The 17,242-nt window shown below is 42.2% G+C and overlaps 1 protein-coding gene across 1 annotated transcript in view; it reads left to right on the forward strand.

Moving 5' to 3' along the window:
- AR (androgen receptor) overlaps positions 1–17,242 on the forward strand; it is a 78,563-nt gene that overhangs the window by 8,474 nt on the left and 52,847 nt on the right. The window contains exons 2-3 of the mRNA XM_015586734.1: positions 11,756–11,892; positions 14,423–14,580. Coding sequence (XP_015442220.1) covers positions 11,756–11,892; positions 14,423–14,580 — 295 coding nt within the window. The remainder of the gene's footprint in view (positions 1–11,755; positions 11,893–14,422; positions 14,581–17,242) is intronic.

Here is a 17,242-nt window from a genome sequence, read left to right on the forward strand (position 1 = left end):
GGCTCTTCGTTGTAAACCGGAGATGGTCTGCATACCCCACAGTAGTAGTTGTGGGATTAACCACCTTCGACTGTGCTAAAACACGTCACAAGTCCTCGATAAATAGTCTTTTTGGTCTCAGAAGTTCAAAGAATGTGAGAACAATATTGGCCCCATAAGATTTACCAGGTGAATTAAAATCAAGTTGTTTTCTCTTTTCCTGTTTTCTTGGCAATGGATTCTAGAAACAAAGAATGTGGAAACAGTTCTCAGCCCTCAGATTTGATGACACTGCAGAAAGGAATCTGGCTAGTTCATCCGTGGCCAATTGGCTGTGATGGCTAACAAGCCATTGGAAAGATTTTGGCTCACAGAATACAGCAGATGTGGCTTCAGAGATGCAAGAACATGACTGTAATAAGGGTTCATCTGTTCATCCTCATTTCTGACAGCGATTCCAGGAGAAAAGGACAGCTTTGTCATTTTGGTGGGGCACGCTGATAAAAAGTCTTGCTACCACCTCTCCAGCTGCGTTAGCATGTTCGTCAGTAATATAAACTACAGAAGAATGGAAATCGCCTATAGGCCTATAGTTGCCTGATGCACAGTGACATGTAACTTTTCATCTTTGCGCATTATGCAAAGCAGTCTCTGCATGCTGGGTTTGAGTGCTGAGTATGCGTTAGAGCCATAGGCATCTCCATCTGACCTATTCCAGAGTAAATGTTTGACAGGTAGGTAAAACACCTCGCCTGGTTAGTAATCGGTTTTAGTACTGGTGGGCCTTATTCCCTAGTCTCCCAGGCAAAACACTCAACTTTTTCTTCCTATAGTAATCACTATCATGGCCCCTTTTACAGCATTTCCCTTGCTACATCTTGCAATGACCCTGTGTGTACTTGTCTTAGCCCAAAATGAGCCCCCTTTCCAAATACATGCATATTAATCCTCACCCTGCATCACACTCTGTCATTCATGACATTCATAAATTTCTGAAGAGGAAGCTCTGATAAGTGATGGAATGTAAAGATGAGAAGGAAAGCAGGAAAGAAATTAATAAAGATTGGCTAAGAGCAAAAGAGAGAAGACTCATAAAAGCAGCCATGAAAATGGGGTATGTGCCATAACGGAGATAAAATAAATCACGTAACCTAGATGTAAATACCCAGGAAGACACACGCTGATTCAAGAAATACAAAATCTGAATAGTCCTATAGCAAGCAGAGTGAATTAAAAATAAAGAAGCTTCCCAAAAAGAGAAGCCCAGATCCACATGGCTTCACTAGTGAATCTTATCAAACATTTAAAGAAGAATTAATAAGTCTACAACCATGCTACCCTGAATGTGCCCGAACCCGAAGCTGAGCAGGATCGGGCCTGGTTAGTACTTGGATGGGAGACCAACTAAGAAGACCAGGTGCTGTAGGTGTAAAAAATAAATAAGTGATTGTAAGCTGACAAGGTCCTTGCAATCTGTGAGGTCAACCAAGGGTTTCCTCGGCAAAAAAAAATAAAAATAAAAATAAATAAATAAACAAATAAGTAAATAAAAATAATAGAATTGATATCAATCCTTCACAAATTCTTCCAAAAAATAAGAGGTGGGAATGCTCCCACACTAATTCTGTGAGACCAGTGGTGCCTGATACCGAAACCAGAGGCATCACACACAAAGAAAACTGCAGACCAGTATCACTTTTGAATATAGATTTTTTTTAAAGTCCTCACCAAAATACTGGCACACCAAATCTAGTAATAAAAAGGATTATAATGGCCAAGTAAGATTTATATTAAGAATTGTAAAATTGGAATTTCTCTCAGCAAAGTAAGTTTGGTTCAACATCCGAAAATCAATTAATGTAATGTACCACATTTAAGAGAACGAAGGACCCAGTGATCTCAGTAGATTCATGCTTAAGAGAGATGGCAATACTCCCCATAGATTCAGGGCGATCCCTCTGAAAATCCCAGCTGGATTCTTAGCAAACAAATAAATTTGGACCATTTATTTATGCTGTACACAAAAATTATCCTAAAATGTATCATGAACCTAAATGCTGAAGCTAAGACAAAATTCCTAGAAGAAATTATAGGAGTAAATCTTTGTAATGTGTGTGTGTGTGTGTGTGTGTGTGTGTGTGTGTGTGTGTGTGTAACAAAGGCACAAGCAACCACAGGGAAAAAATGATAGATTGGACTTCATCGAATTTGAAATTGTGCTGCAATACCATGAAGAAAGTGAAAATCCAGCCCATAGAATGAGAGGAAATATTTGCAAATTGCATATTTGATAAGGGTGTCGATTCTAGAATATATAAAGAACTCTTACAATTCGACGTTAGAAAAGCAAATAACCCAATTTTAAAACGAGCCAAGGACTTGACTAGACATTCCTCCAAAAAAGAGATACAAATGAAAAATGGTTCGACACCATTATTCAATAGAGAAATGAAAATCAAGACCAAAACGGGATACCATTTCACACCCACCACGATGACTACACTAAAAAAGACAAAATATATATATATTTGTTTGCATGTGGAGGAATCGGAGCCATTATACATTGCTGGTAAAAATATAAAAGGTGCAGCCACTTTGGAAAATAGCCCAGAAGTTTCTTAAAGTGTTACCATTTGACCTAGCAATACAAAGATATCTAAAAACATGTATCCACAGAAAAACTTGTACACAAATGTTGGATGCAGCATCGTTCATAATAGCCAAAGAGCGGAAGTAACTTAAATGTCCACCAGTGCACAAATACATAAACAGTACGTGCTATATCCATGCTTTGAAACATTGCACGGCAATAACAAGAAATGAATTCATTGTACATGCTACAATGTGGATGGATCTTTTAAAAAAAATATGCTAAGTGAAAAAAGCAAGTCAAAAGATTTTATAATTCCATTGATATTAAAAGCTCATAAAGGGCAAATCTTATTTTTGCAATTTAACTGAAAAAAAAAAAACAGTTTACCCATTTCTCACAGCCCACCCCACCCCTGCCTCTGGCAACCACCCATCTGTTCTCTATCTGTGAGCTCGTGTGTGTGTGTGTGCGTGTTGTGTGTGTGTGTTGTGTGTATACATATATATTTAGAGTCCACGTATCATAATGTGCTAGAGGTCCATTCATGTTGTTGCAAATGGCAGGGTTTTACTTTTTATGGCTGAATTTTTATCCATCCATCGATGAACACTTTCATGGTTTCCACATATTGGGGAATTGTAAATAATGCTGCAGTGGATGTGGGAGTGCGTATACTTTGTCAAATTCTGGTTTTCGTTTTCTTCAGAGAAATATCTAGAAGTGGAATCACTAGATCATATGAAGTTTATATTTTTAATTTTTTGAAGAACCTCTGTACTGGTTTTCATAGTGGCTGCGCCAATTTACCTGCCCATCAGCAATACATAAGGCTCGCCTTTCCTTCACATCCTAACAAGTGTTATTTCTTGTCTTTTTAATATTCTGATGGGTGTGAGGTGGTATCTCATTGCGGTTTTGATTTGCATTTCCCTGACGATTAATGATGCAGAGCATCTTTTCGTGTACTTGTTGGCTGGCCATCTGCGTGTCTTCTCTGGTAAAATATCTATTCAGATCTTTCGTCCATTTTTTAATTGGATTGTTTATTTTCCTCTTGAACTGTATGAGTTCTTAATGCATTTTGGATATTAGCCTCTTATCAGATATATGATTTGTCAGTATTTTCTCCCATTCAGTAGGTCGCTTTTCATTTGGTACATGGTTTCCTTTGCTGTGCAGAAGCTTTTTAGTTGAACAGGGTCCCATTTGTTGATTTTTGTTTCTGTGGCTTTTGCTTTTGGTGTCGGATCCAAAATATTATTGCTAAAACCTATATCGGGGGTTTGCCACCTTTGTTTTCTTCTAGGTGTTTTATGGTTTCACGTCTTACATTCAAGTCTTTATTTTGAGTTAATTTTTGTGTATGGTGGAAGAGAGTGGTCCAGTTTCATTCTTTTGCAAGTGGCTGTCCAATTTCTGCAATGCCTTTTATTGAAGAGACAGTTCTTTTCCTATTGTATATTCTTGTCATGAATTACTTAAACATATATGTGTGGGTTGCTCTCTGGGCTCTCCTGTTCCATTGACCTATGTTCTGTTTTTATGCCAAAGCCATACTGTTTAAATTACTGTAGCTTTGTAATATAGTTTGCAGTCAAGGAGCACGATGCCTTCAGCTTCGTTGCTTTGTTCTTATTTCTCAAAGTTGCTTTGACTATTTGAAGCCTTTTATAGTTACGTACAAATTTTAGGATTGTGTGTTCTATTTCTGTTGAAAAATGCCATTTAGATTTTGATAGGGATTGCACTGAATCAGTATATTGCTTTAGGTGGTACGAATATTTTAAAAATATTCTTCTAAGTCATGAACATGGAATCACTTTCCATTTATTTGTGTTTTCTTTTTTTTTTTTTAATTAATATCTTGGAGTTTTCAATATCTAAGACTGTCACTTTCTTGGTTAATTTTCCCAAATATTTTGTTATTTTGATTCATTTGTAAATGGGATTGTTTTCTTAATTTATCTTTCTGATAGTTCATTATTACTGTATAAAAACACAATAGCTTTCGTGTATTGATTTTGTACCCTGCGACCTTATTGAATTCGTTTATCAGTTTTAACAGTTTTTCAGTGGACTCTTTAGGGTTTCTAATATATCATGTCATCCGCAAATAGCGACAGTTTTATTCCTTCCTTTTCAATTGAAATGCCTTTTAGTCCTTTGTCATGCCAAGGATTTCCAATACTACGTTGCATAAAAGTGGTGAGAGAGGGCATCCTATCTTGTTCCAGATCTCAGTGGAAAAGCTTTCAGCTTTCCACCGTTGGTTGCGATGTTAGCTATGGGCTTGTCATCTATGGCCTTTATCAGTGTTGAGGTAGGTTCCCTCTATAACCTCTTTGCTGAGAGTTTTTATCATAAATGGACGTTGAATTTTGTCAAATGCTTCTTCTGCATCATTGAGATGATCATGTTTTTTATCCTTCATTTTGTTAATGTGCTGTATCACATTAATTGATTTGTGGTTGGTGAACCATCCTTACATTCCTGGAATGAATCCCCCTGGATCATGGTGTACGAGCCTTTTATATTTATTGTTTAATTCGGTTTGCGAATATTTCGTCGAGGATTTTTGCATATCTGTCCATCGGGGATATTGGCTTGCAATCTTCTTGTGGCATCTTTCTCTGGATTTGATAGCAGGGTAATGCTGGCCTCATAAAATGAGTTTGTAAGAGTTTCTCCACTTCATTTTTTTGGAAAAAATTTTAAAGGATTGGTATTAATCTTTCTTTGAGTGTTTGGTAGAATTCACAAGTGAAGCCGTGTGGTCCTGGACTTCATTGGAGGTTTTTGATTACTGTTTGACTTTCCTTGTAGTCATTGATCTATTCAGATTTTCTGTTTCATCATGATTCAGTCTTGGTAGGTTGCACATTTATAGATAGTATTCATTTCTTCTAGGTTGTCTAATTTGTTAGCATCCAAGGGTTTGTGGTGGTATCTTATGATCCTTTGTGTCTCTGTGGTATCAGTTGTAACATTTCCTTTTTTATTTCTGACTTTATTTCAGTCCTCTGTCTTTTTTCTTGGCGAATATAGCTAAAGGTTTGTGAATTTTGTTTATCTTTTCAAAGAACCAGGTCTCAGGTTCTCTGATCATTTCTATTGTCTTTTTAGTCTCTATTTCTGCTCTAAGTTTTGCTATTTTGCTTGTACTGACTTTTGGCTTGCTGTGTTCTTTTCTAGCTCCTTGAAGTGAAAAGTAAGGCTGCTTGTTTGAGACTTACTTTGTTTTGTTTCGTTTTTTGAGGTAGGCATCTATCACTATGAACTTTACTTTTAGAACTGCTTTTGCTGCATCTCATAAATGTTGGTACATTACATTTTCACTTTCATTTGCCTAAAAGTATTTTTTTGATTTCTCTGTTTACTTTTTTCTTTGACCTCTTGCTTGTTCAGTAGCACATTGTTTAATGTCTACGTATTAGTGAATTTTCCAGGTTCTTCTTTTACTTTCTAGTTTTATACCATTGTGGTCGGAAAAGATGCTCGAACATGATTTCAGTCCACTCAAATTTGTCGAGACTCGTTTTGTGGTCTAATATATGACCTAATTTGGAAAACGTTTCATGTGAACTTGAGAATGCATATTTTGCTTTGAGATAGAATGTTCTGTAAATATCTAAGTCCATCTGGTCTAATGTGTCATTAAGGCCAATGTTCTTTTTTTAATTTTCTGTCTGGATGATCTATCCATTGATGTAAGTGGGGTATTAAAGTTCCCTATTATTATTGTATTGTTGTATATTCCCCCTTAAAGTCCGTTTATTGGTGTTATATATTTAGGTGCTCCTACGTTGGGTATATAAATATTTACGAATGTTATATCTTCTTGTTTGATTGACCCCTTTATCATCATGTAACCTTTCTTGTCTCTTATTACAATCTTTGTTTAAAGTCTCTTTTCTCTGATATAAGTATAGCTACTCCAGCTTTATTTTGGTTTCCATTGGCATGGATATCTTATTCCATCCCTTCTCCTTCAGGCTGTGCGTGCCCTTATATCTAAAGTGAAGCTCTTGTGGGTAGTATATAGATTGGTTTTGTTTGTTTGTTTGTTTGTTTCATTTCCTTGGGCTACTCCATGTCTTTTGGTTGGGGAATTTGGTTCATTAAAATTTAAAGTAATTATTGCTAAGTATGTGCTTATTGCCATTATAATTATTTTCTGACTTTTTAAAATAGTTCGTCTCTGTTCCTTTCTTCTCTTGCTCACTTCCTTTGTGGTTTGATGACTCTTTGGTGGTATGCTTATATATTTTCTTTTTATTTATTTGTACATGCTATAGGCTTTTGCTTTGTGGCTACCATAAAGCTTACATACAACAACTTATATCTAGAACAGTATATTTTAAGTTGGTAAAACCATAAGTTTAATCCCACTGTTAAAGCTCTGTATTATTGCTCTCCCCGCCCCCACATTTCATGTTTTCGATGTCCCATTTTATATTGTTTTTCTTGTCCATCCCTTAACTAATTATAGTCATAGTTATTTTTGCTACCTTTGTCTTTTAACCTTCATACTAGCTTTATAAGTGATTCATCCACTACTGTAACTAGCATTTCTCTTTCTGGTGAGATGTATTTTTCATATGTATTTTTGTTACTACTTAGTGCCCTTTCTTTTCAGCTTAAAAGAGTCCCTTTAACATTCGTTATAGGGCTGGTGTAGTGGGGATGAGATTCTTTAGCTTTGACTTGTTTGGAAAACTCTCTCTCTCCTTTTCTGAATGATAGCTTTGCCGAGTAGAGTATTCTCGGTTGGAAGTTTGTGTTTTGTTTGGTTTGGTTTGGTTTTCCTTTCATCACTTCGAATATATCGTGCTAATCCCTTCTGGCCTGCAAAGTTTCTGCTGAAAAATCTGATAGTTTTCTGTGGGTTCCCTTTTAATAACAGGTTGTTTTTTTTTTTCTTGATGCCTTTCATATTCTCTCCTTGTTTTTAAATTTTAACATTTAAATTATATGTCTTGATGTGGGTTTCTTTGGGTTCCTGTTATTTGGAACTCTCAGTTCTTCAATCTGGATGTCTGTTTCCTTCTCCAGGTTAGAGAGGTTTTCAGCCATTGTTTATTCCCATATGATTTCTACCCCTTTGTCCTCTCTTCTTTTTCTGGCAGCCCTGTGATTCAAATGTTAGTCTGTTTAATGCTGTCCCATAAGTTCCTTAACCTAGCTTCACTTTTTTCATTCTTTTTCCTTTTTGCTGCTCCGATTAGGTGAGTTCCACTGCTTTGTCCTCAAGTTGACTCATTTTTTTATTCTTCATCTAGTCCCCTGTTAAACCGTTCAAGTGTATTTTTAGTGCAGTTATTCTTCAGCTTCGTGACTTATATTCGGTGCTTATATTTTCTGTCTCTTTGTTGAGGTTTTACCATGTTCATCCATTCATCTCCCCTGTTTGATGAGCAACTTTATGGCCATTACTATGAGCTCTTTATCAGGTCAGTTACATGTCTTATGTCTTGTTCTTTCATTTTGAACATACAGTGTTTTTTTTTTCTAGACATTAGATGAAGGAACTACCTCCTCCTGTCTTGAAAGAATGGCCTCGTATAAGAGATGAAACTTGTCATTCAACCCCGCCTCAACTCTTGGTTGTCTCTCAAATATTTATGCTTGTTTAAATAGCCTATTATAAATTTTATAGCTGCCAGTATTTGAGTATGTGCCAAGACCTGTCAGCATCCCAAAGGGAAGGAGCTCAGTCAGCACCTAGATTCAATATGATTGGAAGCCAGAACCTCAGACGTCAGGTTTTAAAAGTATGCAAATATATACAGCCCTGTGGGACCACAGGCATAAGCCCTGCAGACCACCAGAGCCAGGCGATCTGGAAGTATCCCTCGAGCATGAGTCACAGAAACCGGGGTTCTAGACGAGTGTATAGCTCTTTTCCGGGTGATACCAACAGCGTGAAGAAAGGCAGAAAGACGAGATGGCGTCCACAGCCTACGTTCCTTGAGAGCAACTCCATAGGCCAATAAATACGTGCCAAATCTGAAGTCTTCCCCTCATTCTGAAGCTCCAGGACAAGCAAGAGGCCTCCTTCACAGAAAGACCGGGGCTGTGCCTCAGTCTCTTGTCTGGGTAGTGTCCTATGGGTAGTACCCTGTCAAGAACTGCCTTTCTGATTGCCACAGGCCCATGGGACTCAGAAGTGGCAGCCCCAAAACCCCCAGCCCCCAGCGCCTGATGATTAAGGGCTGTCTCCTGGGTACCAGCCACAAAAAGCAGGCACCTGGCATAAAAACCAGGGCAACAGATACATGTAGAAACCCCCCTCCCAGAGACACTGGCTCTCTGGAGCATGACAGAGGGTGAAAACAAAGATAGTGCTGCCTTCAAGGTCTCTGGAAAGGATTACAGTCAGTCCCTAGATGTGCGCTTAATTGGACGCCTGCCCCACCGCAGTCAAGATCATTAGCTAACAGGCCTCCTCTACAGAAAGACCGAGCTCCCAGATCCGCCTCTTGCTGTGCCCCGGGTGTGGTAGCTGTTGAAGAGCTCTCTTTCTCCATTTACTACAGAACTGCGAGACCCGTGAGCGTAAGCCCCACTAGTCACCAAACTGGGCGATGTAGAGGTGTCCCCAGGCAGCAGTCACAAAAACGAAGGCACCAGACAGGGCTATGAGCTCCCCTCTGGATGACACCAGTTATGGCAGTCCCGTCGGACCAAGAACACAGGCTCCTCTGGCCTCCAGAGCCAGGCGGTCACGAAGCATCCCCTCGGCTGTAGCTGTACAATTAGGGGTACGAGACACATGCAAAAGCTTCCAGGAGATACTGACGCTTTGAGGCACAGCAAAGGCAGGGCACGGAGATGGCACCCCTAATTCTGCGTCCCCAGAAAGTGTTCCCACAGGCTCCTAGATGTGCACATTAAATCAGGTGCCTGCCCCTCAGGCCACTGCTCTAATATAAGCTGGCGAGTCTCCTTCATGTTAAGTCTGGGAGCGGTCGGCTGCCTCCGAGCGGAGCCCTGGGCTGGGTAAGTCCAGACATGCGGACCCTTTAAGAGCAGTGTCTTAGATCGCTCGGGTCCAGTGGTCTTCTCATTGGTCAAACGTGTAGTCATCACTCAGCCAGCCTTTAGCTGTCGACTCAGTGTGTCTGAGGGAGGACATGAGTTCAAGATCTTTAGAGACAGAAAGTAAATGAGTCGAGAGGAGGAGGGAATGGGGGATGACTGCTGGCGGGTGCAGGGCTTCTTTTTGGGGCAATAAAAATGTTCTACAATTAGTTTGTGACACTAAATGCAAATATGCCCAAATGGGTGAATTTTATGGTATGCGAATTATATATCAATAAACCTGTTAAAATAACCTAAGTAAATTAAAGCCATGCTATAACAACCATTATATTGGCAATTTAGAATAGTGGCAAAATCCTGATTTAGGGGGTAATAGTCCCCGTCGTGAATTCTGGCTTTGTCACTTACTAACTGTATGAACTCAGACAAGCCATTGATCTTAAGTGAGTCTGCGTTTCCATATCTTAAAAGTAGGAGTAAGGATCCCTACCTCAGAGGTGGTTTTTTAGAATCCAGTTCTGCCATCTCTCCTTCCTATCATTCTCTCATGAGATTATTATTATTATAATGTCCAGTTCTTAAGCACTGTGCCAGCAACATGCTGGGCTGCTTTACCTTGTGAGTTCTATATTTCTTGACCTGTTTCACACATGAAGAAATCGAAACTAAATGATTTCTTCAAGGTCATTCTTTTAGAAAGTGACACAGACGGGCATGAAAATCAGATCTTCTACCTATCTATCTTTCCATTTCAACAAAAGGCACTGTTATACAGAATTGCAGAGCTATGAAGTAAAGTCAGATACTACTTTTAAACGGAAACATGTCCTCCTGGACAGACTGTCATCAAATTTCAAACCTGAGCAGCAGCAGGAAGAGAAGGTACCAGTCTTATGCCATTACTTGGCCAGTTTCTCCATCGAAGCATCCCTTGTACCCACAGAGAAGGAGGTGCAAGGGATCTCTCTAAGACTAACTTTAAACTCTCTTATTTTTATCTTAAAAATTCATGGAAAGTTGTCACTGTATTCCTTAATGTGATGAATGAAAATGGAGCTCAGGGTTCAGTGGTGGAGGGCTGGCCATTCTGCAGAGCAAACGGCAGAAACTGCTCTGTGACTCGTGCATTTCACCCTGGTTCCATAATCATTGGCGGCCTTACTTAAATTAGACCCCTTAAGATATCTCGGAGTAAGAGGGCGCGGGAGGGAGGGAGGGTTTGATTGATCGATCGATCGATCGATCGAGTGGTTGAGATTACAGCTGGGTGCTGAGCGTTTCTGAGCCCCATTTTCCCAAGATTGAGCCGGCATCCGTAATACGCTTTAATTAACAGTGAACGATTACACTTTCACTGAACGTAATACACTTTAATTAACAGTGTCGGAGAATAGGGAGCGGTGTTCTTTCTGGTCTGGAAAACTCCCGTTCTATGTCGTAGCGCTTTCGCTTCAGACTCATGAGCCAAGTGCCCTGCGTTGGGAGAGTGAGTGAGCGTGCGACTCGGGGGAGGCAGAAGGACACCCAGCGTCTCATGAGAAAGATTCTGTACTCGTTCTCAAAGCAAACTTCTGCCGTACTTGCAAGTAGGGTGTTATTCAGGAGGATGTCAGAAACGTCGTCTTAATATTCCTTTTACTGCGTGCTGTTATACAAAAGAGTACACGTACATGCATTATTATGTCGAACGTAATAATAAAATGAACACACGTGAGCCCTGATTAAAAAAATATCAATGCCATCTCTTTTTGCTGTTGTCATTCTCTGCTCCAATGCCAGGACACAGAATGGTGCCTGGTATGTAGTAGGTGCTGAATAAATGGTTTTTAAATGAATGCATAGATTAACTCGATTCCTCCTTTCTTATGTCATTATCCCCAGCCTCCCCTCAGAGGTAATAGACTGGGTTTATTCCCTGGCATATTTTTTTCATACATATATTTACATATATATTATCTACTTTTGCTTCTTTTCGGGCATTATATGATGGCGTTATATTGTATGTATGCTATTATGAGTTCGCCTTTTATGCAACATCAGCTCGTGAGATGCACCTATACGTGCCTGTATTCTGTTCCTTCTCCTGGCTGACTGGCGTTTGATTTAATGAGTGTGCCATAATTTCCTTCTCTTTCCCGTCAGCAGATGGTGATCGTTTTTGCTTTTACGAACAGGGCCGTCATGACCATTCCCACTCACGCCTCCCAATGCGAATATGCGCGGATTTCTCTAGGATGTAGACGTGGGAGAGGCACCACGGTTGAGATTTTTATTCAAAGGTCAGCTCATGACTCAAAACTGCAGTGTGCCCTTTGTGAGCACTAGGCCAGGGTCAGTGGGAGAGCTGGCTGGAATATTTTGCCAGGAGAGGTAGGTGGAAAATGACCTGGTGAGGTCAGGAGATACCGCAGGCCTCCAGTCAGGGTGGCTTGTAGTTAGGACAAGTTCAAGTTCTAAAATCGTCTTCATCGTTTCTCCTCTTTCTCCTTCTTTACAGTTATTTGTGTGTAAGATGTATTTTATTAAATTCATATCTAATGAAAAATGTCGATGACTTTCTCCTCTTTTTAGGCATCGGTTATACATTTGATCAGTTAGATTCTTTTCAACAATCGGAAGTGTATTTTCAATTTTAGTACAGACGGAAATTTCTCTTAAAGGCTCTTTCTAAAAAGACCTCTTATTTACTTCACATAGGTTTCCACTTTGTTTATCTGATATTTATTGTGCAGTTATATACTAATAATTATTGTTGCTGTCACCGCGATCTCATTTACCCATGTATACTATGTCGCCTTTCAAAAAACCTCCTGTCTTTGAGGTGCTTTCTAATCTGTGACAATCTGCGCTCTATTGTATCACTCACTGTGTTCTACGGTTCCTTGTTTCCTGTCTTCTCTACTAGACAGTAAGTTACTGGAGGCTAGATTAATATCTTCATCAGCACTCTATCCACCCCCCCTCCCCAAAAAACCCCACTATACCCCAGCACCTAGACCATGGGGCTAGGTTCTAGGAGTCGAGTTGAATCAAGCTATCCAATCTCAACTTCCAGTCTTATAACATGGTTAGTCATTGGTTACAGATCCACACTCTGGAGTCAGACTTAGCTAGGATAGAATCCTGGCTTTTCCACTTACTAGAAGAGTGATCTTGAACAAGTTTACTCAATTTTCGTCAGCATGAGTTCCCTCTCATACGACATAGGGACAATACAGAGCTACCTGACAGGGTTGTCAGGAAGATCAAGTGAGATTACGGACGTGAAAAGGGCAGGCAAACAGGCTGCCTGCATGCATGCCCTTCTGATTCCGTTCGAACAGTTTGTATTACTTACAGAACTCCAAAAACAGGAAAAGGATACAGATACATGCAAAAAAAAAAAAAAAAAAGCTTCTCCTTGTTTTATGAATGAGGACGGGGGCATAATTTTTACCCAAAGAAATGATATTTTTAGCCCAGGGAAAGACATTGGTAGCATTTCACCCACTCGTCTATGGGAAGTGAAGTTCTTTCCCTGGGGAATCTGCGCCCTTGCTAGTCCTGGTTGGCGGGCAGACTCCTGCTGGCTTTCCAGTAATGATACCAAACAGAAGGCTCGTGGGGAGAACAGACAGGTCACCATAGCCAGCTGCCAGGTTTGCAGATCAGCAGAGCTTTGTCCGTGCTTTGTGTCAAACTTGGGACTTGAAGAAAAGCGGATGTTTGTGTCTCCGAGGTAAAGTGCTTGCTCGTCAAGCGTAGCCTGAGAAAGCTTTCTCCGCTGTCGCTCTGCCAGGGCTGCTCATTGGTAGGTGGAAGGGAGGATAACCTTTCCTCCTTTTTTGTTTCATTTTGATTCTGATGACTGTGCCGAGTGTGATTACCAAAGAGCCCACAGGTTGACAGTCAAGGGGAGTAGCGAGAAGATAATAGGGTAATGAAAACTGTGCCGGATTTGGAGTCAGATAGTCCTGGGCAGCTCCTCTCCGAGTCCGATTTTCTTTATGTGAAATCAGGAGGAAAGAAAATCATCTCACACAGTTGTTTTGGGATGTCAGAATCACCCCACCCAGCAAACAGGCCACCATAACGGGTTAAGGAAGAAGTACTCATAAACAATAGTGGCTGCATTCCTGTGCGTGAGAACCCGGGCAGTTGTCATCTGTCTGAGGCAGATGACAAGGGGTCACTTGAGTTTCGTTTAATGCTTAGATACAGGACATAGGAGAGAAAAGAAACTGATGTCTAGGTAGTAAAAACCATGCTTCATTTGCTTAAATTGTAATTAATTACCACGGGAGACTGAGAATGAGCCATGCCATCCAGGTTTCGCGACTGGCTTTGTGGCCCTGTCTTTCACAGACGCCTAGAAGGACTCAGACACAGGTCTTCTTGGAGACAGGCTGTTAGACCGGGTGACCTCAGAAGCTCCATCCCAGCCCAGGGAACGTATGATTTTAGTGGCCAGGGGCCGAGATGGCAGCCCTAAGACATTTGTAGCATCGCCGCCCATCATTTCTCAGCAGGAGCTTCAGGCGTAGGGATTCGGGTACTTTACGTTGCGGGGGGACAGGGCACGTCCACATGATGTAGAGAGACTTCTGTGGAAAGCGAGACAATGGAGAGAAAACACCAACGAACACTGACGTGATGATACTAATCACAGTCATTCCCTCGTGTGTTCATTTTGAGGGCTTTTCGTCCTTTTGTTTCATTTCCGTTATCCCCGCCAGCAGTGTGGGGGACTCCCGAAGATCTCTGACTTCTACCTTGCCATTCGTGCCAAGCACTGACGCGTGTCGCGTTGTGTTCCTTGTGTCTCCCCAGGTTGGAGACCGCCAGGGACCACGTTCTGCCCATCGACTACTACTTTCCACCGCAGAAGACGTGCCTGATCTGTGGGGATGAAGCTTCTGGCTGTCACTATGGAGCTCTCACTTGCGGAAGCTGCAAAGTCTTCTTTAAAAGAGCGGCCGAAGGTAAAGGTTCTCACGCACTCACCCCTGTTTCCCTTCCTCCTTCATCTTCTAGAGAGGGGCACCAGTTCTCCAGGGCCTGGAATTTTATCATCTCAGGGACAAGGTCACTGGCAGGGCCCTCTCAAAGAACCTAAGAGTCTAGAGAAGCAAGTTTTCCTGCTCGCCGGTCCCCGGGCTTCGGCAGCCTTGGTAGTCCAGGCGATGCAGGGATGCAGGCGACGAAGGTGGTCTCAGCTGGTGCTTGGATCTTGGTGGGGCCTAGGAATGGAAGAGAAACTAATGATTTGAACAGATTTAATTTCCTCCCTGCTTGTTTAATTTCCTCCCTCCACTCTGCTCCTAGTGAGGGAAAAAATTGTTCTTATTAGAGAGTTCAGAAGTGGAGAAACCCCAACTGAGTCCCCAGCCCGTTCTTTGTGGTGAAAAGGAGACTGTTCCTTCGCGAAGGCTTCCCGGCCTCAGCCCCAGAAAGGAAGGGTTCTCGCTGTTCAGACCATCAGTCTCTGCACCTGCTCCCGCCTGCTCCTGCCTCCTTGAGGCCTCTTTGCATTAATAGCTCCCAGGTAGATAAGGACCCAGAGCGATGAAACAATTTTATCTGTCCTTTGGTACAGAGCCCCGAGCTAAATTGCATCTTACAGTGGCTGTGGCCTCAAGCCCGAGCTCCTTAGTCTTACTTAGCTTAGAACAGTTCATGTCTGCTCAGACCCCAGAGGTGCTACGTGTACATGCCTGAGCAGCAGTCCCCAACCTTTTTGGCACCAGGGACCAGTGTGTCTGTGAGAATCTAATGCCCAGTGATCTGAGGCGGAGCTGAGGCGGTGACGCTGGCGCTGGGGAGCGGCTGCAGATACAGAGGACGCTTCACTCGCTGGCCACCGTTCCTAACAGGCCACGGACCAGTACCAATCCACGGTTTGCGGGTTGGGGACCCCTGATCTAGAGAAAAGGTAGAAAGTGAGCGTCCTTTAACTGGTATCCCCGTTGATAGCCACTTGGAATGATGATGGTCTTTTCATCATTTTGGTCAGGTGGCAGGAAGACCTATAAAATGGAAAGCTGTTATTTTGGGTCTTTTGTTTTTTCCAGTCCCCAAAGCAACAAGTAGACAGCTGACACTTGCTCTTACTGAAAGCGAGCCACATGTTCCACCCTTAGCCCTGAGCTCATGCTGGGCCGGTATGAGGTCTAGGGCCCAGGGCCTAGGCCTGGGCAGTTGGGAAACAGATGCAGAGGGCAGTGCCCTCCTTTCTTTAGAGTGCTTAAGGAAGGATGGCCATCAGAAAGGTAGTGAGAAGCACCTCCAGACACTTCCGATCACCCCACCTTCCCCGCCAGAACCGGCTTCTCCCCCGGGCCCCGTCTTCCAGGGGGTGCAGAGAATGAAACACGGGGTACCCATCTGTAGCTGGTATGGCAGCCAGCGCAGGCAAGACAGTAATAGCAGTCATATCAGACAGCAAAGGAGTTCAAGTAGGCAAGCAAACAAGCAAATGTTGCAGATAGATTATATTGTACGCGCTGTTGCCTCTGGGTTTTACAAATCTGGGTCATGATATTGTTGTTTTGGGGAAACATGGATAGTCATCAACCAGATTGTGAAAGGGAAGATTTTGCTGTCATAACATATTCCACATGGGAGCGTTCGGCAGAAGCTGGGGCTGCAGGAGGGAGGCAGGCAGAAGGGAAGCTGGCAGGATCTCTGCCATGACTCGGACCTTGGGCCATTTGAGAACAAGGAAGGGAGGAGGGCGATCGCTCGGCTTACGGAACGCTTTCAAATCCAGCAAGGTCTCAGAACACTCCAGACCCCTAGAATCATTGAAGTGAGAGAATCCCGGTTATGTTTTCCTTGAGAAAATGAGCCTCTGTGAGCTTATGGGGCCAAATGCTCTTGCCTGCTTAAAATATGAAAACTCAGCAGTGGATTCCTTACAAAGCTACGAGGCCTCTTGGCTCCTTTGGAATATGCACTCCAGGGTCCAGTTCTGAGCCCTTTGAGGGACAGGATAAGGTGGCTTAAAAAAAAAAAAACCCAAACAAAAAAATGATTGGTGTTTTCATTGTCCTCCCATCTGGAAAGCTTGGTGGCTGGAGTTTACTGCCATCATTATCTTTATTCGAAGGCAGGGGGCTGTCTTATTACCCTCAGAGAACATTTATTGATTTGTTTTTTTCCTCCATTTTTTACAATGTGTCTTTATTGCCCAAATGGCCTTTCTGAAGGTGATTCCGAACCTGCCTAGCTGAAACCTGGAATTCCACCTGTCTTGGAGAGAGTGGGAGTGCAAATCTTTCTCTTCCTCATTTGTTTGTTGTCGGTTAACTCAGACTGAGTCCTCAGAGTGTTAATTACCACTTAGCTCATGGTTTCAGAAATCTCTGGACTGGGCACAGGTACAAGACTTAAAAGCCTGGCACATCAGACAGAAACCCATTTCTCACTCTGGCAGTTCATAAAGCATGAGGCTCTACTGCTGTCACGGGTACAAGGCTCAGCACAGAGTCCACTGCGATACGGCCAGGTTTCCTCATGGACGAGAAAGGAGAGGGCGCCACATATTTCCGTTGTTGGTAATGCTGGGCGTTTCGGGTGAGGCCGAGGCTACTCAGGGAAGGATCTGCATATTTTGAAATAAAAAATAATCGCACTAGGCGATGGGGGGGG

The sequence above is a fragment of the Pteropus alecto genome, unplaced genomic scaffold, assembly GCF_000325575.1.
Source record: "Pteropus alecto unplaced genomic scaffold, ASM32557v1 scaffold312, whole genome shotgun sequence".
NCBI classification, from domain to species: Eukaryota; Metazoa; Chordata; class Mammalia; order Chiroptera; family Pteropodidae; genus Pteropus; species Pteropus alecto.